General features: G+C 54.5%; 1 protein-coding gene across 5 annotated transcripts in view; it reads right to left on the bottom strand.

Annotated features, from left to right (window-relative positions):
* Nucleotides 1-22,277, bottom strand: part of CEP164 (centrosomal protein 164) — a 35,419-nt gene that overhangs the window by 8,026 nt on the left and 5,116 nt on the right. Inside the window, exons 8-31 of one of the 5 annotated variants that reach the window (XM_068994520.1) lie at nucleotides 20,816-20,935; nucleotides 18,566-19,000; nucleotides 17,116-17,199; nucleotides 16,119-16,202; nucleotides 12,933-13,018; nucleotides 11,287-11,427; nucleotides 9,452-9,667; nucleotides 8,198-8,332; nucleotides 7,782-7,998; nucleotides 7,121-7,198; nucleotides 6,763-6,894; nucleotides 6,363-6,485; nucleotides 6,087-6,230; nucleotides 5,811-5,894; nucleotides 5,350-5,418; nucleotides 4,929-5,107; nucleotides 4,300-4,426; nucleotides 3,835-3,899; nucleotides 3,468-3,675; nucleotides 2,995-3,102; nucleotides 2,189-2,303; nucleotides 1,345-1,692; nucleotides 888-954; nucleotides 506-622 (exon numbers count right to left, since the gene is read on the bottom strand). In XM_068994520.1, coding sequence (XP_068850621.1) covers nucleotides 506-622; nucleotides 888-954; nucleotides 1,345-1,692; nucleotides 2,189-2,303; nucleotides 2,995-3,102; nucleotides 3,468-3,675; nucleotides 3,835-3,899; nucleotides 4,300-4,426; nucleotides 4,929-5,107; nucleotides 5,350-5,418; nucleotides 5,811-5,894; nucleotides 6,087-6,230; nucleotides 6,363-6,485; nucleotides 6,763-6,894; nucleotides 7,121-7,198; nucleotides 7,782-7,998; nucleotides 8,198-8,332; nucleotides 9,452-9,667; nucleotides 11,287-11,427; nucleotides 12,933-13,018; nucleotides 16,119-16,202; nucleotides 17,116-17,199; nucleotides 18,566-19,000; nucleotides 20,816-20,935 — 3,482 coding nt within the window. The remainder of the gene's footprint in view (nucleotides 1-505; nucleotides 623-887; nucleotides 955-1,344; nucleotides 1,693-2,188; nucleotides 2,304-2,994; nucleotides 3,103-3,467; nucleotides 3,676-3,834; nucleotides 3,900-4,299; nucleotides 4,427-4,928; nucleotides 5,108-5,349; nucleotides 5,419-5,810; nucleotides 5,895-6,086; nucleotides 6,231-6,362; nucleotides 6,486-6,762; nucleotides 6,895-7,120; nucleotides 7,199-7,781; nucleotides 7,999-8,197; nucleotides 8,333-9,451; nucleotides 9,668-11,286; nucleotides 11,428-12,932; nucleotides 13,019-16,118; nucleotides 16,203-17,115; nucleotides 17,200-18,565; nucleotides 19,001-20,815; nucleotides 20,936-22,277) is intronic. The other 4 variants (XM_068994521.1, XM_068994522.1, XM_068994523.1 and 1 more) reach the window with 4 other exon arrangements.

Genomic DNA, 22,277 nt, shown 5'->3' with positions numbered 1-22,277 from the left:
CATGCTACAAAATTCCTCAAAACAGAGCTGGAGAGAGCTTAGGGGGGAGATCAGCCCTCCCTGCCCCATGATGTGTCCAGTCCACACATCTCCAGGTGCCCTCACCTCCTCAGCAGGGTCTGCCCATGGCCAAGGGCTCCATCCATGGCCTGCAAAACCAGACTCCCTTCCTCCCCACCCCATCCTCCATTTCTGCACTATTTGGTCCACATTTTTAAATCCTCACATTCCCAGCTCAAACTGCTGCTTTACAGCAGAGCAGCATCACTAAAGAGCACCACAGAGTAACCAGGGAAAGGAAGGGAAACTTCCTCAGTCCAGTACAGCTCAGAGAGCAGCACACTCATGCTCCAGCTGCTGAACACCACACTCCTCTGCAGAACCAGGCACCGAAATGGAGGCCAAGGCCTCGGAATCACTGTTCAATACTTGGTTGCACACCCCTCCTCTGCCACCTCCTCCTACCTACTGCAGGAATTAAAAACCAGACCCAGGTAAAAGATACACTTTGGAATCCTTCTTGAAGCCTTCCAGCCATTTCTTGTTGCTCTCAATCATCCCCTCAATACTCCTCTTCTCTGGCTCACGGAACTTGGAATGCTGGAAGAGCCGGACTTGTTCACTGTGGCAGTGAGAGAGAGAGAGGATAAGCAGGGAAAAAAATCATTTCTGGGCAGAAATGATCCCAGAGATAAGAAAGTGAAGGGCTGCCAAAAAAAAAAACCCACCTCCTCTAATATATATACTGGTAGTTTGACTTTTCTCCTAAGTAAGTAATTCATAGTTTTAATCAAATTGTTATCTACTTGTTATGTGATAAGTGACCTAACCAATCACTGCAGAGAAACAACAGCAGCACAATGAAACATCTCAAGGAAGACCCTTACTCTGCAGAGACATATCCCAGCTTGCTGTCCAGGGGCACAGGACTCCCACCGAGTGACGAGAACCCACCTGGAAAACAGACATTAAATATAAACCCCACAAAATCCACGTAGCTGGGTGCATTTGCTTTCCTGCACCACGGACACGCTGTCCCTACAAGGACACCAAGGAAACAGAGGGAGACCCCTACGTGCCACTGGGAGGAGGCTCCCGGTGGAGAGGGCTGGCTCCTCTTTTGCTGCTTTCTTGGGTGAGTATTAAAAAGCAGGATGACAGGATCAGCCACATGCTGCACTTCTGGAATGAGCTTCTCATCCCTCATCCCATCAGCACCCTTCCTACCAGCAGCACCCGTGCACCCACCCCCTTCCCAGCACTGGAAGCTGGGACAGAACTCGCAGGGCTGCAAAATCAGAGGTGGTAGGCAGCAAGCAGGTGGGTTATGGCCAGGAGACTCGCCTGGGAAATACTTGTGCCACTTCTCTGTCAGCATGTTATCCACTGACTGCCCTGAGACGGAATAACTGGAGCTGAGCCCGCTTCTGCCCCAGGCCCACTGGTCCAGGGGAGACACCCTGGGGGGGTTCCCCAGGGAGGTGCCCCCGCGCAGGCCTCCACTGGAGCAGTATGTGGGAAGAGCGATGCCCTCGCGGGCTGTGGAGGTGAACAGAGGAGTCTGGTGATGGCTCAGGGAGTCCAGCACGCCCAGGACCCCGTTCAGCTCACTGGTGATGCTCTGCACGGAGTCTCTCAGGTGCTGGATCTTGTCCTTCTGGAGGATGGGCCAGAAATCCGTTCCCAAGTCAGCTGAAGGAAGAAAGGGGAAAAAAGGGGTCATGGACAAGCCCTAACAAGAGCAGCCTTTGTGCAAGCAACCCAACCCTCCTGCCTTCCTGCCCTTCTTCCCCCAGCACAACTCCAGTTACAGGCAACCAAAGCCCAAGAAAAAGCACAAGCAGCAGAGGGAATTGGAATTGCAGCAGCTTCTCCTGCCATGGACGTGAGGGAAGGGGAAGCTCAGACTCCTGCAGAAGAGCAATACAGCTCTGCAGGATCAGAGGGAAATCAGAGATTTTATAATCCACAGAGATTTAAAAGGCAAGCTCGCTCACAGATCCCATCCCTCTTCTCTGCCACTACAGGCAGGAACAAGGTTTTGCAATCAGGTGTGGTACATGGAGCAGTCCCAGCCACAGAGACCACACCTGCCTTGGACACAACTGAGCAAAATGAGAACAGGGACATCAGAGAGGCGAGAGGGAAAGGCAGAATAGGCCTAGAGCCTCACAAGTTGAGCACTTACATTTAGGCTGGCCCAGATTCCCACTGGACGTGCTGTTTGTATCCTCAGAGGTGCTCAGATCAAAAGTCACCACCTTCTTGCATGCAGAACTCTTCAGTGTGTCTTCATCTGAGAGCTGGTCAGGAGGAGGAAAACAACGCCAATAAAATCTGCTGTATCATCCCTGGAACATAAAAGCTACTGGAAATCTGCCTACAGCTTGTCTACAAAGCTGGACTGCAGTCAGGCACAGGTCAAGTGAAGGCAAACTTGTCTTCAGGCCCTGACAGCAAAATCTGAATGTCCAGAGACTGCTTTGGCTCTGAAAGTGCAAGAGGCCAAACCGAGCAGCCACGTGAATCAGCCATTCCAGCAGGAATCAACGTGGTTTGTGCTTTAAATAACCTCACAACTCCTGCAGGGCTGGCTTCTCTGCACCAAGGGCGAGAGTTTGACCACCAAAGGTCTGGTTCTCTTGCATCTGCTGCTGCCCTGCCTAAGGCCAAGCGGTCCCAGGCAGAGCCAAGGATTCCAAGGTTTGCCTTGGTCAGAGCCGGCCCCAGCCCAGCTCACATGAGGTCACTTGCCCTTGTTTCCTCCAGGCTCAAACCATGCAGCTTTCCAATCTGCTTTCTGCAGCCACACACTCAGCAGCCTCTGGTGCTCTCACAGAAAGTGTTTCCAAAATCCAGCTCTGCTGGCAAACACCAGTCTTTGGCCACCAGCTGAACAGCCCTGACGGGGACCAGGAGCCCCCCACAGCACCCAGCCTGGGGGAGGAGCTCTGGACAGGGGAAATGCAGCTGGGCAAGGATGCTGGAGTTTACCTCTTCCAGCAGCGAGGACTCCAGCTGGCTGAGCTTCTCCTCCTTCTTCTTCAGCAGCACCTGTCCTTTCTGCATGGCCGACTTCATCCTGTCCAACTGCTTTGCCTCCTGCACAGACCAACAGCCAAGCCGAGGAGAGAAATTAAACAGGAATGACAGGAAATCATCTACGTTAGCAGCTGGGGTGACTTTCATCACCTCATTCTGCTCAGCACAGGAAGTGCTGCTGCTGCAGTGAAATCGTTCCCAAGCCCTCGAGAGCGTGGGAAGGGGCGTGTACAGTGAGCAGAGCACGTGCCTCAGAGCAGGTTCAGCCCAAGGAAAAGGAGGTTTCACTTCCAAACCCACATCCAAGAGGGTCCCCAAGCCCACACCAACAGGACCACGGCAGCTGCAGAGGCAGGAGTTGATCCCAGGGCTGGGGAAGGTCTGTGACACCCAACACCCGAGCGCGGGCAGCGCCCAGGGCTCACCTCCTCCAGGTTGCGGCGCATCCCCTCCAGGAGCTGGGAGCTGTCGGGATCCTGCACGGCCTCCTGCGCCCTGCACAGGTCCTGGCGCCACTGCAGGCTCGCAGCCCTCAGCGCCGAGCGCCGCTTCCGCAGGGAGCGCGTCTGGCGCAGCAGGAACTCCTTGGCGTTCCTCAGGGCCGTCCCTTCCGCGGAGATGTAGCTCCGGACACTGCGGGGAAGAGGCCCGAGTGTCCTGGCTCCCTGTGCTGCTGCACACCTCCCACAGCACCCCCAAAAACAGGTGGTCAGTGCCCGGTGTACAAACCCAAGCTAAAACCTTGGCTTGGAAAAGCAGAGCACAAAGTTTTCCTGGCACACGGATACTCACCGTTCAAACTGGAAGTCGCTTTCCTCGGGGCTCTGAGAGGCTGGGGAAGGCTCTCTGGACGAGTGCTGAGAGGGTAACACATTGCAGAAACTGAGAAACACATACAGGGGAAACAGAACCCCAGGGCCCCCGAAGAATCCAGTTAGGGACAAAAACTTGGAATGACGTCACCATGGCACTGCCCAGATCCAAACACAACACCAGGGATGCTCCTGACGTGACTTTTGAAGGTAATAAAGACGTTTCTATCCCGACACAAGCCCTGCTTTTGATTTGAGTATCCCACGCTCCTCTCCCCCCACTAACAATAGACACACATCTGCAAATACTGAACACATCGGCAAAGAGAAACCCCTCTCTGCATGGCAAATGATTTCACACACAAGGAACAAATGCTGGGATTTTCAAGGGAGTTTAAGCCTCAGATCTCACAAGGCAAACACCTTCACAGGCTGCTTTACTCACAGCTTGAGGAGTTTCTCTCAGGTCTTCAACACGGAGCTCAGCTTTCTTTCTTGGAGATTCCACACTTTCTTCTACCTCCAGTTCTTTCAGAGCCTCCTGCTTGCTCCTGATTGCTTCCTCCAGCTCACTGCCACAGGAAAAAGCAACAGCAGAGGCACTTGATTAGCCTGCAGTGGTGTCCAGAGTGACCTCCAGATTCCAGGAGGGAAAGGGCCACGGGTGTGCAAGACAATGCCAATGCTGGGTCTGTGGTGTTACGCCAAGTGTAAGCCCTGGCTGGGCAGGGAAACTGCTTCCCACCCTTCCCCAGCAGCTCAGCCACCTCAGGAAAACCCCTCTGCATTTCAGTGCCCCTCTCACAGCACCTCATTAACCTCCCAAGGCAGAAGAGGAGAGACAAATGGAACTGACACACAGAGGTGAAGGAGCAAATTCACACCCAGAGTTAGTACAAAACCTGGCACCAGCCCCCAGCAACTCTGTGCCCTCAATGGACACCTCAGGATTCTGAGGGAACACGGCCCAACACAGAGCTCAGAGGTCAGGGAGAGGCCCAGGTTAGGTTGGAGAGGTTTGTCAGGGCCACAAGGCAGATTTTTTGGTGTTAAGAGAAAATTTCTCACACACACCCAATGCGTTTCTGCAGCCTCTGGCTCCGGCTCTGCAGCAAGTCCACCTGGGCCTCCAGCTCAGCCTTCTGGTCCTGCAGCTCCTCCAGGGTCTTCCGCAGCTGCCGGATGGACTCCAGGAGGCTGGAATGCTCCTTCCTGCTCTCCTCCATGCGCAGCTGAGAGGCCAGAGCAGCCTCCTAGAAGAAAACCAGAAAATCCCTCCCAGTCATTTCCCCAAGAGCGAAATAAGGGGCACACAGCTCACAGGGTCCCAGAGCTACACAGCCACATACCAATCCTGGGAGAACAGGCTCTTCTCTTTGGGGAGCTCAGAACTAATCCACCTCCCAGCACTTTGTTTTCCTAAAGCCCCAGTTCTAAGGTGCTGCCCTCAGCCCCAGAGCAGCACAGCCCCTCTCCAGAGCCCCGGTGTTCATACATCTCTTTCGAGCTGCATCCGTCCGTCCTCATCCAGCAGCTGCTGCCTTCTCCTCCGCAGGGACTCCTCCTGTGCACAGGGGAGAAGGCAGGGCAGTGTCAGAGCCAGGACACTGCTGATGCTGAGCAGCACCTCAGCTACAGAGCTCAGGCCTGAGACTCAAGACCATTCCAAAATACACAAGGAGTGCTGTCAGATTTGCTTTATGACCCCTCTCACAGCCACTCGCTGCCCCCCAAAGCACTGAGCAAACCCAGAGCTCACACTTTCACAGCAAACACCAGCAGCAGGAATGCTTAGCCCTGCTCCGACTTGTGATGAAGAAAACTTCAGGTAAAAACCTGTAAGTGGGATGGCAGCAGAAGCCCTGGCTGAGCTTTTCTGAACAGTTCCCCATGAGGAAGCAGCCAAAGGACTGGCACAGATTAGGGAAGCTCTGAGAGCCCAACAGCCCAACTCACCTGGCTGACGAGCTGCTGTGATCTGGCTTGGATGTTTTTCACACGGATTTCAAGCTCATTCTCTGAATCCTGGAGCTTTCTTTCCTGCACAGAGATGCTGAGTTGAAGAGAATAGCACAAGCTCCTCCCCCCACCAGAAAAACACAAACTGGGAAGCGTGACCTGCCACTTGTGTGTGTCACCCTGGGCTGTGCAGGGTGCCAGGGGGACAAGGTGTGGAGCATCCAGGCTGTCCCTCAGGAGCCCCAAGGACCAGAGGCAGGGCCTGCTGCTCACCTTCTCCCTGTGCCTATGCTGCAGGGCAGTCAGCCTCCCCTCCAGCTCTGCCTGCAGCGCCTTCAGCTCGGCGTCGTGGCGCTGCCGCAGCCGCGCGGCCTCGCTCCGCAGCCCCTCCAGCAGCTCCGACCTCTGCTTCCGCTCCTGCCCGGGCCGGGGAGACAGGGAAACACCTCTGTGAGGCACAGGGCTGTCCAGCAACGGAGCAGGACACACAGGACTCACTGCCAAACCAGCCCATCGCACCGACTGCGGCCAGCTCCCCACCAGCAGTACCTCCTCCTCATACTGCTCCTGGATCCGCGCCAGGGCCTCCCGGTGCTCCTCTCTCATCCTCTCCATTCTCCTCTCGTGCTCTTTCTCCACCTCCCGGCGTTTCTCGCTCATGAGCTCGCTGAGCTGCAGGGGTGACAGGGAAAGAGGTTTCCCTGAATTGCAGCACTGCACCAGAGTGGCCTCCCAAAAATCAGCCTCCCACCTGAGCCCAAGTCTAGAGTGGGATCAGGGATTGTGTCCCGGGGAGCACAAAGCCTTCACCCCGGTGAGGTGAGATGCTGAGGGGTGTCTTTCCCCCTGAGGCACCACTGTCACTGCGGGCAGGGACATGGGCACTCAGAGCTCACCCCACACCTGAGGAGAGAGCGTGAAGAACCTTCAGCACCAAACCAACACTCACCTCGCGCTCGTATTCCTTCACTTGATGGGCTTTTTGCTGCACTTTCTGATCTGCTCTCTGCAGCTCCTCAAGCAGCTGGGCCTCCTGGCTGCTCTGTGCCTCTGCCAGCTGGGCTTGCAGGCTGGAAATGACCTGCCAGGAAAGCCACCCACAGAGACTCGTCAGCCTTTTCCACAGGATCCCTTCCGTGCCCTCGAGCGTGGCACAGCCTCACCACCCCCTGCCTGGAGCACGGCCAAACACTGAGCCAGACCAGAACCACGGCTAGGGAGTGAAAGAAAAAATTAATGCCACCCTTGGTGACAGTGTGAGGAAAAAAAAAACCCAGCCATTTACATTCTAAGGACACCATCCTGACCTCATGGTGCTTCTCTTCTGCTGCAGACCTCAGCTGCTGGAGATCACTGGCAAACTGTTCTTCCAGCTCCTCTGCTGCCTAGGGAAACACGAGCAAAACAGTCTGCGTGTGGGGACAAGGTGCATTTGTGATTAAATTCTATCCAAAGCATGAAAAAGCAGTGGTGACCCCCCCCTTCCAAATGGGATCGCTACAAGGTGCCTTTACTCTCCCTGTGCTTTCCCTCCCAGGGGATCTTGATGGATCCCTGTCATGCTGTGCTGGAGGGACTGGAAACTGCCCTGTTCAGGGGCTCCCCAGGTCCCTGCAGGACTAAAGCAGCAGCCAAAGAAGTGTCTGGAGCTGATAAAGTGGCTCCGTTTAGTTCTGATCTGATAACAGGGCTGGTTCAGCTCGGCGAGACACACAGGGATCCTTATCTTGTCTTCAGATGCAGAGCGGCCACCGAAATAACTGTTAGTGAATCACCATTGTAATAACAGCTGGGGGAGTTCTCCTCCCCAGCTCCACGTGCCTCCAACAGCCCAGATGGCATCTCCCCTTTGTGCTTTAAGTGTCACCAAAGCCCTGCAGGTGCGATTTAATCCCCACACTTCAGCACTGCCATGCCAGCCAGGTGAGCAGGAACGGCTGGAGCCCTGCCTGGCAATACAGATCTCACCTTCTTCTTCTCCCTGTCCAACCTCTCCCTGAGCTCACTCAGGAACTGCTCCTTCTCCTGCTCCAACTCGCTCATCTCCTTCTGCTGCGCTTCCTCCATTGCCAGCTTCATTTCCTCCAAGGCAAGCTGCTGCCTCCTCTCCAGGCTCTCCTTCTCCACCAGCTGCTGGGATTCCCACTCTTCCCTCAGCTTCTGCAGCGTGACCTCCTGCTCTGCCCTGGTAGGTTTGGAACAAGAGCATAGAAATCGGGACCCAGCACTGGACAATCAGGGCTTGGGCCTGCTGCCACGGCAGGGAAGCAGCCACGAGAGGCTCAGGACCTGCCTCTGAGCAGCTGCTGGGGATGTGCACGACCCTCCCATCCCATCCCAAACCAGCAGTTCATACCCCCAGGGATGGCAGCAGAACGTCTCACCTCATCCTCTCCCGCTCTGCCTCAATCTCTGAGGCGATTTGGGCTTGCAGCTTTTCGAGTCTCTCGGTTTTTTCCTCTCTGACAAGCAACTCTTTCTCTTCCTCCTCAGATTTTTCCAAATCTTCTTCTGGAGTGCTGAGACAGAAAATAAAAAGGAAGAAAATAGGTTCAGGAGGCTTCAGTGTCTCCCAGTCACCTCTCCAAGGGCTACAGCTCTGCTGGGGATCTCACTGGCTGTGGTGAGACATTCATTTCCCCTCCACACCTGCAGGACCTGCTGCTGGCACGGGAGATGCAGCCCCAGCACCAAACCTGAGCAGTGTGGGTTTAAAACTTGCTCTATCATCCTAGTTTACACTTCTTTTGGGTTTTTTTTAATGCTCATTAAATGGCTGCAGGCTCCCAGGCAAGGTACCTGGATGCATTAGCACGTCTGGAAGCCCCATATTCCTGTATTATACCTTTTGCTACACATTTTTTTCCCTTCAGGTGCCATTTCTGCATCTTCCTTCACACCCAGACTGCATTCCCCACAATGTTTCATGTCAAGATGCTGTTTCTGGCTGCTCAGAACATAAGCATCAAGTCCAGCAAGATAATACAGAAGCCTCAAGAGAAACATTCCCCCAGGGAAAGGACACAGCTCCCAGTGCTGTTCCACCCCCTGCACTGCTACCAGATCCTAGTTTCCATCCCTGCCCTGTTCCTGGAAGCCTTGTTTGGAAGTCCCTCTGTAAAACATGCAGTATCAGAGCTCCAGATCGTTCCTCTGGGGTAACCTCATCTCCTCTAATGCTCCCATTTCCAGTCCTGTTGCTGCCATTTAGCCCAGGATTTGAACATCTGCCAGGTGGGAGAGCTCCAAGCACTGAACTGGAAACTTCTCCCAGGTTAACCATAAGTGACAGGTTCAGAGCTCCAAAAGCTCTGTGTGTGTGTGTGTGTGGAATCATGGCTCAGCCTGCAGGATGCTCTCCTGCCGCTCCTCTCAGGGTGGGAGAGCCCTTTCCTGAGCCTGCCAGTGGGGCACTGTCCATCCCAGGGTTTGCAGATCCTCACACACAGGACTGCCTGTGCCAGGCAAAGACTGTCCTTCCTCTTCCTCCTCCTCCCTGAGAGCCCTGATCTTGCTCCCAGCTCTGAAAGCAGCACCACTTCCCAGATGGTGGCTACAACAGCATGAGTCTGTGGCCAGCAGCAATGAAATCCCACCTTGGAAAGGCTTGGAGGAGACAGAGTAAAAAAGGAAAGTACCTGAGGGGCTCTTTTTTTTGCTGAGGAAGCTTTTCAGCTTCTTCCTCCTCCTTCTCCTGCCTCATCTCCCCCTGGAATTGCTGAATTTTCTCCTCCTTTGCTTGAAATAAATGTATTTCCTCTTGCTCCAACTCTGTCTCCACCTCCTTGACTATTTCCTCCAGGGATTCATCATTAGGCTGCTTCAAGGACTGCTCGATTTCCTTCTCAGGTTGCCTACCAAAGAGAAAAAGCTCCTTTGGCAAAAGGGTGACAGAAAACAGAGCAACACAAAAGGAACAGGAACATCCTCCAAACAGCATCAACTCCAAACCAAAAATCTCAGAGCCACCTACTCCAGAAGCTTCACTGCTGACCTCAGGTGGACCCTGAGGACCACTGCTGGATCCTCTCGCTGACTCCCAGAGAATCTCCAACTGATAAATTAAACCCAGCCCCAGCTGCACTCCAGGCCTAAATAATTCAGATTTTGGCCCACCAGAGCTTGCCTTGTGAGTGCAATAAAATCTCACTTCATGAAAAACCCTGGCCAGGCTGCCAGGCACAGGAGCAGATGCCATCAGTACCTACTCCCAGCCCAGGGATTGGTGCTTCTCATGGACCAGGTATTTTTCTGCAATTGCAACCTAAAGTGTGCTGGGAATTTGCCAGCTCCAGGCAACAGAAAGCCCTCAGCACTCCAAAATTTCAAACCCAATCTGGTCCTAATTAAGTTTTTTTTTCAGACAGACAGCAGCAAAATTATAAGGTCTGAGAGAAGCTGAAGGGGAAGGAGGGGAAAATTTGGATTAGTCTAGGAAGAAAGATTTTTGTTCTTTGCTAGCGAAGGCTGGAGCAGGAAGGTCTCTCCATGCTGTGAGACTGGCAGTGCAAGGCAGAGGGACTTCTGCCAGGAATCAGGGAAATAACAGCCCCAGTAATTCAGCCTCGAGTCAGAAGAGAAAAGGTCATTCCTGCAGCCATTAGCAAAAAGAGCAAGCCAGAAGAAAGTAGTGGGGTTCTGGAACAATCCCTCCTCGCTGGTGCCCCCCAGAACACCCCCTGCAGCAGGTGTCCTTTATCGGGCTGCTCTGCAGAGCAATTCAGCCACTTCCACCTGGTTATCACATTCTTCCTTTTGCCCCAGTTTTTGCTCAGAAGGAGATCCAGCCAGCACACACACGTTCACACAGCACCACAGTTCCTAACAGAACAGAGATTCCTTCCCCAGCACCTTGTCCCCAGAGACACGCTGCCTAATTTTTCCAGCTGCATCTGCTGATGTGTCATTTGACGCGGAATGCAAAGTCAGCACACTCACATCTACTGAGATCCTCTGTCTCAGGGAGCTGCAGGTAGGAACCCACAACTGCCACCCATGGAGCAGCACAGAACAGCGCCCTGGGCAGGAGCTGAGCCCTGACCTCTTTATTTCAATGCCACCAACATGCACAGTAGCTGGAAAATTGGTGGGGTTTTGCCCTTCCCCCTCCCCAGCTCGGCATCACTCAGCAAGTTCTGCGTGGAAGTTTTCCTCGGGAGGGTGAATGCTCGCAGCCTCAGCACGGGGAAGGCTTTCCCAAAGACAAAGCAAGCGGCTCTCCCTCATCCCACCGAGTCCTGAGCCACAGACCCCGAGGGCTGACTGCTGCTCCCGCCCTCCCCAGCACAGGCTGTTCACTTGGCACTCTGGCAGGGGAACAGCTGCCGGGATCTGCACACGGAGCTGCCGGAGCGCCGCTGTGCCCACAAACCGCAGCTCCCGCTTCACACGCGAGCTCCAGCCACCCTGCAGGGGGACAAACGGACTGAAGCTGTCACAGTCACACCACCAGGGACTGACACGAAGCCCTTACGTGTACTGTGGGGCAGGAAGCTCCTCGGGATCCACCAGGCTATCCAGGGCTCCCTCCTCCGGCTCTGCAGCCTCCACCCCATCGGAATTTTCTAACCCAAAACGCTCCACTGGTGTCTCACAAGCACAGAGATCCCTCTCACTTGGCAGCACAAAAGAGGGGACAGAAGATCAGATTAGTTCAGGTCAGAGTCAAGTGGCTGCTGCAGGAGGACAAGGACGTGCAGGTGACACAGGTGGGCACCAAGCCATGCCTGCCAACAGGACCTGCCTGGCCAACACGGGGCTGCCAAAGCCACAGGGAAGCTCCACACCATTCCCACCATCTCGTGTCAGACTAACAGGCAGCTGAGGATATAATGGATATCAGTCTCAACGTGCTGGATCCCTTCCCTGGGTTATCCCACTCTTTCCAGGTCCTTGGAGAATGTCCCCAAGGTACGTCAGCCCTATCAGCCATACTCACACTGCTGTCCAAATTACAGCTGGAAGTGTTGGCAGGCATGTTTGTATTTACAGTCCTACTTCATCTCAGAAGCACAGAGAGGAGAGACAGGGCAAGCACGAGCAGCTTCACAGGCAGAGAGAAAGAGAGAGTGCTCAGCTGGGAAGCAGGAACCAAGTGATAAGGAGACAATTCCTGCGGGCAGAACACGGTTTTGGAGACCCTCACACGAACAGCTCCTCCAAGAACAAGGCTGCAAATCCCACACAGCCAGTCATTAAGACGGACTGCAGCTTCTGCTCACGAATTTTCCTGGCACAGGCAGCAGCTCCTTGGTTCCCAGTGCCCTGGAGAACGTGTAACTCTGTGTGGAGGCCAAGAGCTTTGACACAACTCATCTGTAAATGCCAGGCTGGGGCTCTCCAAGGAGGAGGAGCTCGAGGGAGCACAGAGCTCACTGCTCAGAACAGAACTCCAACTGTTCCAAACAAATCCCCACAAACAGGCTGGAAACAGCTCTCCTAGACAGCCCAGTCCTTGTGGTAACTGGGGGTCTAGAAGCCAGCATTCCTCTTGGGATAACAGCTGCTCATCTGTCCACGTGCCAGGATATAAAACAGCTTCATGCTCACACCTGGTCAAGGCCACCTCTGTGGAAGGAAGAGAACTGTTCCCATCACAGCTGGACTCTCCTGGCACCAGGAACAGACACCCTGAGAGCCTTTAGCTACATGCTCAGCCCAGCAGGGAGCTGGCAGCCCAGCAGGGCCAGTAAGGCTGCCATCAGGCAATGGCCAGTGGTCACATCTTCCCCTTTTAACACCCCAGGGCCCAGCACACGGCGTTACCAGGCTCAGACCATCCTGGCAAGAGCAGGACTTTCACAGCCTCCGAGAGCAGCAGGAGCTGTGAGGGAGGCAGAGGCCAGAGCCACAGCTGGGGCAGCCCCAGGGGAATGATGGGCAGGCACCTTCACTGCCCACCCAGGCAGAAGCTGAAACCTGCTGAGGCAGGACTAAGGAGGCGGCAGGAGAAGTGAGAGGTTTAGTGGGAAAGAGCCTGTGAGAGGCTGCAGCATCTGGGGGTGTTGTACAGGGCACGCCTGGACAGGCTGCAGCGAGCAGAGCAGGGAGGACAAGGCAGGAGAGGCAGCAGCAGCTGGAGCTGCCCACACCTCCCTTGTGGCTCTGTTTGTACCATACCTCTCAGCAGCTTCCGTTCTTCTGTTCTGCTCTTCCTCTGCACTGGCTTTGCTTTGGTCTTTCTCCTCTTCTCCCAGCTCCTGGCCCTGCAGGTAAAAGCAAACAGGGTGGAGTTTGTGGCTCCATCACCATCAAAGACCTCGCAGGAGTTCTGCTGAAGATCCACAGAATGAGCTGGACCATATGGCACCTGCAGGCTGTTCCAGAACGCTGGATGTGCCAGGCTCCTCCCCTGAGGGTATCCAAGGGTCTCCAACCACCCCAGGAATCCTTCCAGAAGCACAAGGGCAGGCCTGGGAGCTCAGCTTTCTCAGGAAAGAGATGAACTCCCTGCCAGCACTAAGAACTTGGGACACAGGTTTGGCTTTTCTCTCCTGAAGGTCATTTTACAATCCCAAGTCACACTAAACTCCCTGGAAAGCCCAGGAGAGAAATCTCCTAAAAGAGCAATGTCACACACACACACACAAAGTGCTGTGGCAATGAAACAAAGGATGTATTGTCTGGGACCAAAAATCACACCAGGACTCAGCCCTGCCTCCCATCCTGGTTCCAGGGCAGGGTGTGATGGGCTGCACACAGAGTCACCAGTCCAGGGATTTCTGACTCTGGGATACATCAGGGTGGGTGCTGCCAGGGAATCCAGCCCCCTTGGCAGCATACCGAGCATTCAGTTGGCTTATTTATGGCACAGTACTTGAAATATGAATAGAAAATATTCGAATGTGAAATAATCAGCTGCTCCTTTCCCCCCCTGCCAGCTCCCAGATCCCTCTGTCCCTCCAGCAGGGACACCTGAGGAGGGGAAGGACTTCCCTCCTCACCTGCCAGCCCCACAGGAAGCAGGGAGGGCCCATTCATAAATTTTTGGGAACCCCAGCAGGTGAGCTCAGCCCCTGCCTTGCAGGGCTGTGCGTGGAGCAGGGCCAAAACAACACGGAATTAAAGCTGCAGTAATTTATGCAAATGTTCAGCGGAGCAAACAGCAGAAGGATTCCCTGCAAGTGCTGTCACCTCCCATCACATCAGCCTGGGCAGAGCCCCCCACCCCGGCCCCCTCCTGCCCCTGTAACTAATGACTCCAATTCCCCAGAACCGAGGAGCTCAGCAAATGTTTCCTCGCTCCAAATGGGCTCTGTCACCGCTGCCTGGGAACGGGAAGGAGCCAGACAAATGGGGAAGGAGATCATCTTGGAAAGACGGTACCTGCTCACGGGATAACTCCTCTGAGCTCGTGCACAGGGCTGCTACTGCCCCTCTGCCCAACAGGGCAGCCCCTCCCCAGGAATCCTGGGCTGAAGGAACCTCTGGACACGTTGGGAAGGGGAGGACAGCACCTATCTGCAGGGCAGATTTTAAGCCTTGTCTGTGAAATTATCAGATCCTTGCCCCTCCTGTTGCCCCAGGATCTCCAGCAGTCCCAGAACCCCAAGCAGCTCAGTTTTCCACCCAGCTGCATCCCCGGAGGACACTTCACACGCTCAAGACACAAAACCAGCTGTGAGAACACAGGGATGACAGATAATGGGCCATCCCCTCCCTCTGCACAGCCCAGATCCCAAGGGACATCTCACATCAGCTCAGATCAGGCTGCAAGGTGCCAGCACTGAGTGCTTGGGACAGGTTTGCTTTTCTCCCCGAGGGTCGGGCACTGCCCAGGGAATGGGCACAGCCCCGAGGCTGCCAGAGCTCCAGGAGCACTTGGACAGTGCTCTCAGGCACAGGTGGGACTTTGGGCTGTCTGTGCCGGGCCAGAAGCTGGACTTTGATGATATCTGTGGGTTCCTGCCAACTCAGGATATTCTATGATCCCACAGCTCTGCATCTTGCACTTTCAGTCCCTGGTAAGGGAAGGGGGGAAGGAGCAGCCTCCCCTCTCCCAGGTCCAGCAGGACACATCCCACAGAGCCTCTGCAGCCACCACAGCTCCTGCCAAAACACACCAACAAAACCCCCAAAACCCCTCCAATTCTGTGCCCACCGAGCTGCCAGAGGTGTCTTTTACTCTTCCTTTTTTTTTTTTTTTTAAACAACAGAATATTTTGCCAATGTCTCCAAAGCAAGGCAAGCTCCTCACATGGAAGCAGGCACATTCCTACAACCCCGAGCCGCTCCAGCCGAGCCTCTGTGCACAGACACAAAAGAGCAGCTGCAGTTCTGCAGGGAGCACCATTTCACACCCACCTCTCCCCAAACACGGCTGTAATAAACCCAAACGTGGCTGCTCCAAGCAGCATTTGCATGCACAGTGCCTGTGCTGCGGGGAGGGAGAGGGCCAGCACAGCAGGCATATGTTTTGTTTTCCCTTCACATCTGATTATGCTCATTATTAGGCACAAGAGGACAGGTGTATTCTCCAGACACAACCTTGCAAACAGGATTGCTCCTCTCCGCTGGACAGGTGGGGAGTTTGCCACTCAGGGTCTCTCCTCCAGAGCAGCTGATCCGCTCACAATCAGGGCAAGGCTGAGTAACCCCAGCTGGATCCTGGATCCTGCCTCCAATCAACACAGAGACGGAGCGGGAGGGCTCCAGAGGAAAGTGGGGCTGAGCAAGCCAACTCAGAGCCATGCTGAGAAGACAAGGATAAACCAGAGATACACAGCAATCCTCAGGCAGGGCTGCCTGACCAGAGCTGCATCCCAGGCTGACACAGACATGTGCACACATGTACACTCCATGTGCCACAGACTCACTGAAAGGAGCCCCTTTTCCCCCTGCATTAAAGCAGGCAAGACAACCAAATGCTTAAAAATAAGCTTCCCTCTACCAAAATCTGTCAGAGGGAGTTAACCTCCTTTTCTTCCCATTGATTCTATCGTGTTCTGCCACCCAAATCCTTCCCATCTGCTTAAGAGAAAGAAAAGGACAAATAGACACACAAAAGAAGAAAGGAAAATAGACTCTACTTCCTCCATTCCCCAGGAAAGCCATTTACTGGCTGTCATACTGGGGCAGGGAAAGCACACAGGGGAGCCTGCCTGCGTACCTCAGGGTTTATGTTCTTTGTGTAGCCACCTGCACCTCATCTCTACAGAAAAAACAATGCACTGGTGGTGCTGCTGTGACCTCCGACACTTCACACATCACTGCTGTTCACCTCTGCAAGCCTTTACTGACAGCATCACACCACAGGATTCCACCTGCCTGCTCACAGACCCCCCCGACCACTCACACAGTGCTGACCTTGCACTCGGGGCTGTCCAAATCAGGAGACGCAGTCCCCACATGCAGAACCTCCTTAGAAAGCAGGCTCTTGAAGTCCAAGCCCTAAAAAAGAAAGCAGAAAGGATCAGTCCCTGATGAGAAACCAGAGATCCCGAGACCAAGATCCCAACACAGCTCAGAGTACCCCTGCTCACCACCCCACTGACAGCAGGGCAGCAGCATTTCCCTTCACTGGGTCCCTCCCTGTGGGATCAAGGGACATCAGTGCCACACGATAGGGCACTGTCACAGCACCCCTCCATGCCACTGGCTTCAGCAGGCAAGGGTGACACAAGGAACCTCCAAAGGGGGTACATCTTCCCCAGGCTCTACTGCTCCCCTTTGTGGTCCTGCTGCCCATTTCCTGGGGTTTCTTTCCTCACAGCCAGCCCCCACGAGCTGTCCACCCTTCGAGACAATCCCCGCTCCTGGCAGCCTCGGGGGCCCTGCACACACGTGCCCACACAAGGCCGAGCCACTTGCCAGCACAGGCTCGTACCAGTGCAGTAAATAATGATATTCTCAGCCATTTGCTGGCCACGCTGCCTCTGCTCCCACTGGCAGATGGCAACGGCAGCTTCCTGTGGAGATGAAGAGATGCTGATGGGCATCTCCCCCATGCCAGGGCCGCCCTCCCGCCTGCTCTGCCACGGGGACCCTCCGGAGCGGGGTCTCCCAGCCACACACACCCCCCTCAGCAAAAGCTGCTGAGCCCCTCAAAGCACAATTTTTACATTGCTTATTATTTTCCTTTTTGCAATTACCCAAGTACAGCCTCAGCTCTCTGTGACCTACTTTTCCAGGGATATTAGCTCACCCACAGACCCAGTCTGCAAGGTGCAGGGTGACACTGCTGGCCTGTGCCACGCACAGCTGCGAGGGCACTGCATGAGGTGGGCACTGCACCCACCAGCTGTACCATCCCAGAGGAACCTGAAGCCCACACCCAAGGAAAAAGGAGCTTTTGGTGACTCACCACAGGCTGAACCACCTCATGGTCGGAGCACTTGGAGACAGGCAGGTCCTGCTCACAGCCACTGACCCCGGATGCCTTCGAAAGCTGAGAGGAAATACACATTACAGCCTGCACATGTCCTAGCCCTGCAGCTCCACCTGGGCATTCCCAACACGGCAGCTACTACTGGGAACACAAATCTGGCCTCTCTCAGGGAAGAAAAGGTGACTGAACATCATGGGGCAGACACCGAGGATGTGTGACCCACAAGACAAGCACAAAACACCGCTTCACAAGAGGGCAGGAGAAGGGGCTGGGGAGGGCAAAAAAGTGCTCTTCAAATACCCCTGATAAAAGGCACTTGCTTCCTTGCCACCTGCAAGGATCTCTGCAGCTCTCAGAGCTCCCAGCCCACCACACAGAACAGGGCTGGAGCCATAAAAGCACTTTAAAAATTCCATTTTGCCGTGCCTGAGTGCAGCGAGGGTTCCTGCCTTCCCAGCCATCGGCAGCTGCAGGGAACGGCTCGATGGGAACACCCTGTGGCCCTGCTGACTTCAGCAGAACAGCTCAGGTGCACAAAGCACACAGATGAGTTTGGGAAAGCAACGCTCTCAGCTCTTCAGGACAGAGCCCGTTTCCCAGGCTCGGTTTTTGCAGTTTATCATTTCTTACAGACATCACGCATCAGTGAACTTGAGAAATCACCAAAATCAGCAGGAAGGCAGCCAGACTGGAGAGAGATCGTTCATCAGATCCCATCTTCTGGCTCGGATTCCACTCCGGAACGTGAACGAACACGAGCGGACAGCGCGTGTCTGGCAGCCCAGCTGCGGGGCCAGGCCACGGGCAGCGTGTGACGCTCAGCCCAAGGCCCTGCTTCTGCAGCATGGTCAGTTCTCCCCACAGAGTGGGAGGACTGGAAGGTTCCGTGCTCCCAGCTCCAGAACCAGCCCTGAGGCTCGGTCCTTCCCCACCCCAACCTCGCACCTCTCGCGGAGCTGCGAACGCGGCGCCTGGCAGCTCCTCACGCGCCTGCCCCAGCTCTGAGCAAGCTGAGAGAAACAACAGAAGGAGAGAAACAAAGCAGCACAGACAGCTGGGCTCGGCGTGAGCTTCATTATCAGCCCTGCTCGCCCAGGACAGACGGCAGCACTGGAAGCTGAGACTGCTCCTCCTCCCAGACTCAAAACACGCGGCGCAGTCGAGGGTTTTGCCCGCTGCTGGCTTTGGGCAGCACTTGGTGTGTGCAGGAGAGAAGAACTGCCCAGCTCAGTCCTGAAGATGCCAATCTGGGAATTCAGAGCACTCGTGCCCCCCCCCCCCCCCCGGAATGACTGCCCTGCTGACCAGGAAAGCACTTGGGACTGGCTTCAGAGAAAGCCAGAGTGCTCCAAGAGCTTTCCTGAGTCAAGGCCTGATGAGACAACGGGAACAGCCAACACCAAACCCACACAGGCACATCGCTTACTTTGCCATCATCCAGCCTGTTCTCTGATTTTGAATCAGCTGCTTCTTCTTCCCTCTCTTCATCCAGTACCTTTTCTCCACAGGACATGGTGTCAGCAGTGGCAGCCAGGCTCGCCAGCTGATCTGCCTCGGCCCCTTCCGCGGCCGGAGAGGCGGCTCCAGGCTGCCCAGGAGAGCCGGGCACATCCATCCCTGCTGCGCTTCCTTCACCCTCAGACTGAGGCAACTCCTCAGCTGCAGGGGCATCTCCTTCCACCTCAGCATCTTCCTTGCCCACTACTTCATCCCCAGCAAGTTCCTCCTCCTTGTTCTGGGCAGACAGGCTGCTGTCAGCATCTCCGGGGAGGAGCTGAACCGAAGATGGAGGGCACGCAGCACCAGAATCCAAGGAAGACTCTGGCACTTCTTCAGGATGTCTTGATTTTAAAGACTCCTTCTAGGCAGCAAGTCAAACACAATTAGAGACCCAACATTCTCTCTGGGGCAGAATGCAGGAGTCAGGAACAGTGCAGGCTGTCCTACAGCAAGCAGCAAAATCACAAAGCTTTGGGTGACTTCAAGACCTGTTTGACTTCTTTTCACACAGTCCCGTTCCGAGGCAAGGGACTCCATTGACACAATCATGTCTTGGGCTCTGACTTTTTTTTGATCTGTTTCCTTTTTATTCACGGGATCTCAGTGGATAAGAGTGGCTGTGCAAGGCCACCAGCCCCTGGGAGCACCCAACGTGCCCCACAGCAGGCCCATTTATGCTTCCACACTGGATCTGTTCAGTGAGAGATGGAAATTTGTAAGAGACCGTGACAGGACATTCCACTTCTGCCTGACATTTTAAGCAGAGGAGAGCAGGCAGGATCACCATCCCACCTTCCAGTGGGACAGATTGGAGACTGGAGGGTGGGCACTGATTGAAAGCACCACTCGGAGCTCAGAACAAGCCCGTGACTAACACAGGAGGGCTGAGAGATGGGGGAAAAAAACAACCCCAAGTTAAAGCTTAGTCACCCAAAGGTTCAACTGCCTCTCCCAGCAGCGGGGAGGCCACAACACTGCCCATGGAGAGGGGAATAGCCAGGAGAAGGCTCCCTCATCAGCATGCAAACAGACCTGCTCGCACGTCCCACTTCCTCGCTGTTTTATTAATGCCGCGGTGTCTTGTCAAACATTCCCTGCATCCTGTGCACGGCGTGTTCCGTACACTGAGCGCATATTTTAGCGGTGTATTTTTATCAGAGTGCCTCTGGAACGCTGTCAGCTCCCAGCCCAGAGCTGGAACGCTCTGGGAGCACATTACAGAGTGTGGCATTGGTCTGCCAGACCTCCCCGGGGACGAGCGAGCATCCAGCAGGATGGAGGGGACAGAGAAACCCCCGGGCACTTCCCAAAAATCCTGCAGCTCTGGGCCTCACCTGCAATTCCCTGGGACTGACAGCTCCTGGCCCCTATCCAGCAGAGGTTCCCAGAGTCACCAACCAGCCACACGAGGCTCCCTGGGGACACTGGGACCCAGAGAAAGGTGGGCAAGGGGAACTTCTTTAGTCACCCTCATGCTTCCCCTTTTATGGGGAATTATGCAAAATTATGCTCCTTTTGGACAACTTGCTGCAGAGTTCTCCTGAGGTCATCCCCCCAGGACACCTGGCAGCATCCAGGATATCCCAAATGAGGCCAAGCAGGATTCCGATGCTTGAACACAGGATCACACACACCAAAATATATCAATACACCAGCAATGGTGTGCACACAAAAGGATTTCTCTCCAGGCAAGTTCACTTCAGCTACTAAAATATCCCAGAATAATCTCTTTGGCTGGCAGAATCCTATTTCAATGGCAATTATGGGCAAACCTTTTGTTAGCAGCACACCTTGATGATCACAAATGCAACTCTGCAGAAGAGGGAACCATGCCAGTCAGACACACAGGTGGAGGAGAAGGAGGAGGAGGCTTTTCCTCCTGTAACAACAGACTGCAGATTTTCTATGGATTTCAGAGCTGGACAAGTCACCTGGGTTATAACTGGCTTTGGGTGATCTTTTCCCAACATTTTACCTGCACTGAGTGGCACGAACAGATGGGAAATTCCTGCCTATCCAATCATTACTTCCAGTGATCAGCATGAAACTTTAACCAACAACAGAAACAAGCCAAGCAGCCACAGACACACACCACAACACCAGAAGCTGCCTACTGCATGCAAAGCCTGGCTGGCACCGTGCAAGCAGGGTGGGAATGCCAGGGAGCCACTGTCACCTCTCCCAGGCTGGCACCTTCCTCCTCAGGGCTCCCGTGGGGCTGGGGAGCAGCTTCAGCAGCATCAGCAGCACCAACTGATGGGCTGCCATGGTCCTCCTGCTCCTCCTTGTTGTTCTCCTAGTGGGGGGGACACAGCCACTTGCAGAATTCCCCACAGCACCTTCCCAAGCTGGAATACTCACCCTCCTGTGACGGGTCACCACCCACCACACACACCCCTAGAGCAGAAAGCTCTCCAGCTGAACACCTTTCCTGGGAATTTGGGAGCTCACAGGCCCAGACTGCCAAACATCAAGCTGTTGGAGGCTTCAGTGCTGCTTTTTCTGCTGGCCAGCTCCACAAACTCGCTGTTCTCCCAAACTTTTCCCAGCTCTGGGTTCCCTGCGAGCCGTGTCTGAGGCTGCCTCCACTCCACTCAACAGCCTGTCCCAGCAAGTCACTAAAACCTCCTGTTTCCTTTGAATACAGGCATTCAGCCCTGACCAGGGGCTACATGAAGCCAGTTTTTTCATTATTTCACCTATTACTGCTTAGATTTCCCCCTGGGGTCTTGCCACACAAACCCTTCCCTCCTGTTTTGCAAGGAAGCTGGAGAACAGCTCGGGAGCAGGCTGAGACCCGCTCCTAGGAATGCTTTTCTACTGCCATCTCATGGAACTACAAAAGAATTCTATTTTCCAGTCGGGGCACTGCTATCTTACCAGGACTAGGCTATCGCCCATCTGGGTTAACAGCCTGGCTGTTGGGCAGCAATTGCCATTCCATAATAGATTCCCGAATCCCCATCCCCGCGGCACTGAAATGCCAAGACAGCTCTTTGTTCCTGCACACATTAACATTTCAGTGAGGAATTGGGTCCCCACAGGCTGCTTGTTGTCTGGAGATGAGAGAGTCAGGGCTCTCTTTGTCACATCCACTTTAGCATAAGCCTTTGCAGATCCTGCCCAGCACCATGAATAGGTTCTCCAGCAAAGTACTTTACAGCTTAATTTTCGTGTGCTGTGAAAAGGATAAGGGAAATACTCTAAAACACTTTAAAAGAAATTAATTTGCCTTTCAGATACTGGAACAGGATTTTCAAAGCGGTGAGAAAGGATTACTGTCAGCACAAACAGTCGGGCCAAATCACCGGAGCTGCTTACAACGCACTTCCCATTGTGCCCTTGTCATCTTAAGCCTGATCCCAGCTAAGGAAGCACAGGGAAAGCACAGCGTCTGCACAAGGCCTTGGGTGCACCGAATGCTCCGTGTCTCAGCCACGGGATTTATCAGCAGGGCAAGAAGAAAGAAAAACAGGTTTTGTGTTGCCACAGAAAAGCAGCCACGTGCAGCCCACGTGAAGAGTCCTGTGGAACTGAGCGACGGTGCAAGAGCATTCCCAGAGGACGTTCCCCTCTCCTCTCCCCAGCGCCAACACTGCAGCTTCAGCTGACACAGAGCCTTCCCTCCGCACCCCCTG

The sequence above is a fragment of the Aphelocoma coerulescens genome, chromosome 24 (genome assembly GCF_041296385.1).
Source record: "Aphelocoma coerulescens isolate FSJ_1873_10779 chromosome 24, UR_Acoe_1.0, whole genome shotgun sequence".
Taxonomy (NCBI): domain Eukaryota; kingdom Metazoa; phylum Chordata; class Aves; order Passeriformes; family Corvidae; genus Aphelocoma; species Aphelocoma coerulescens.
This window is presented reverse-complemented; position numbering and strand designations above follow the sequence as displayed.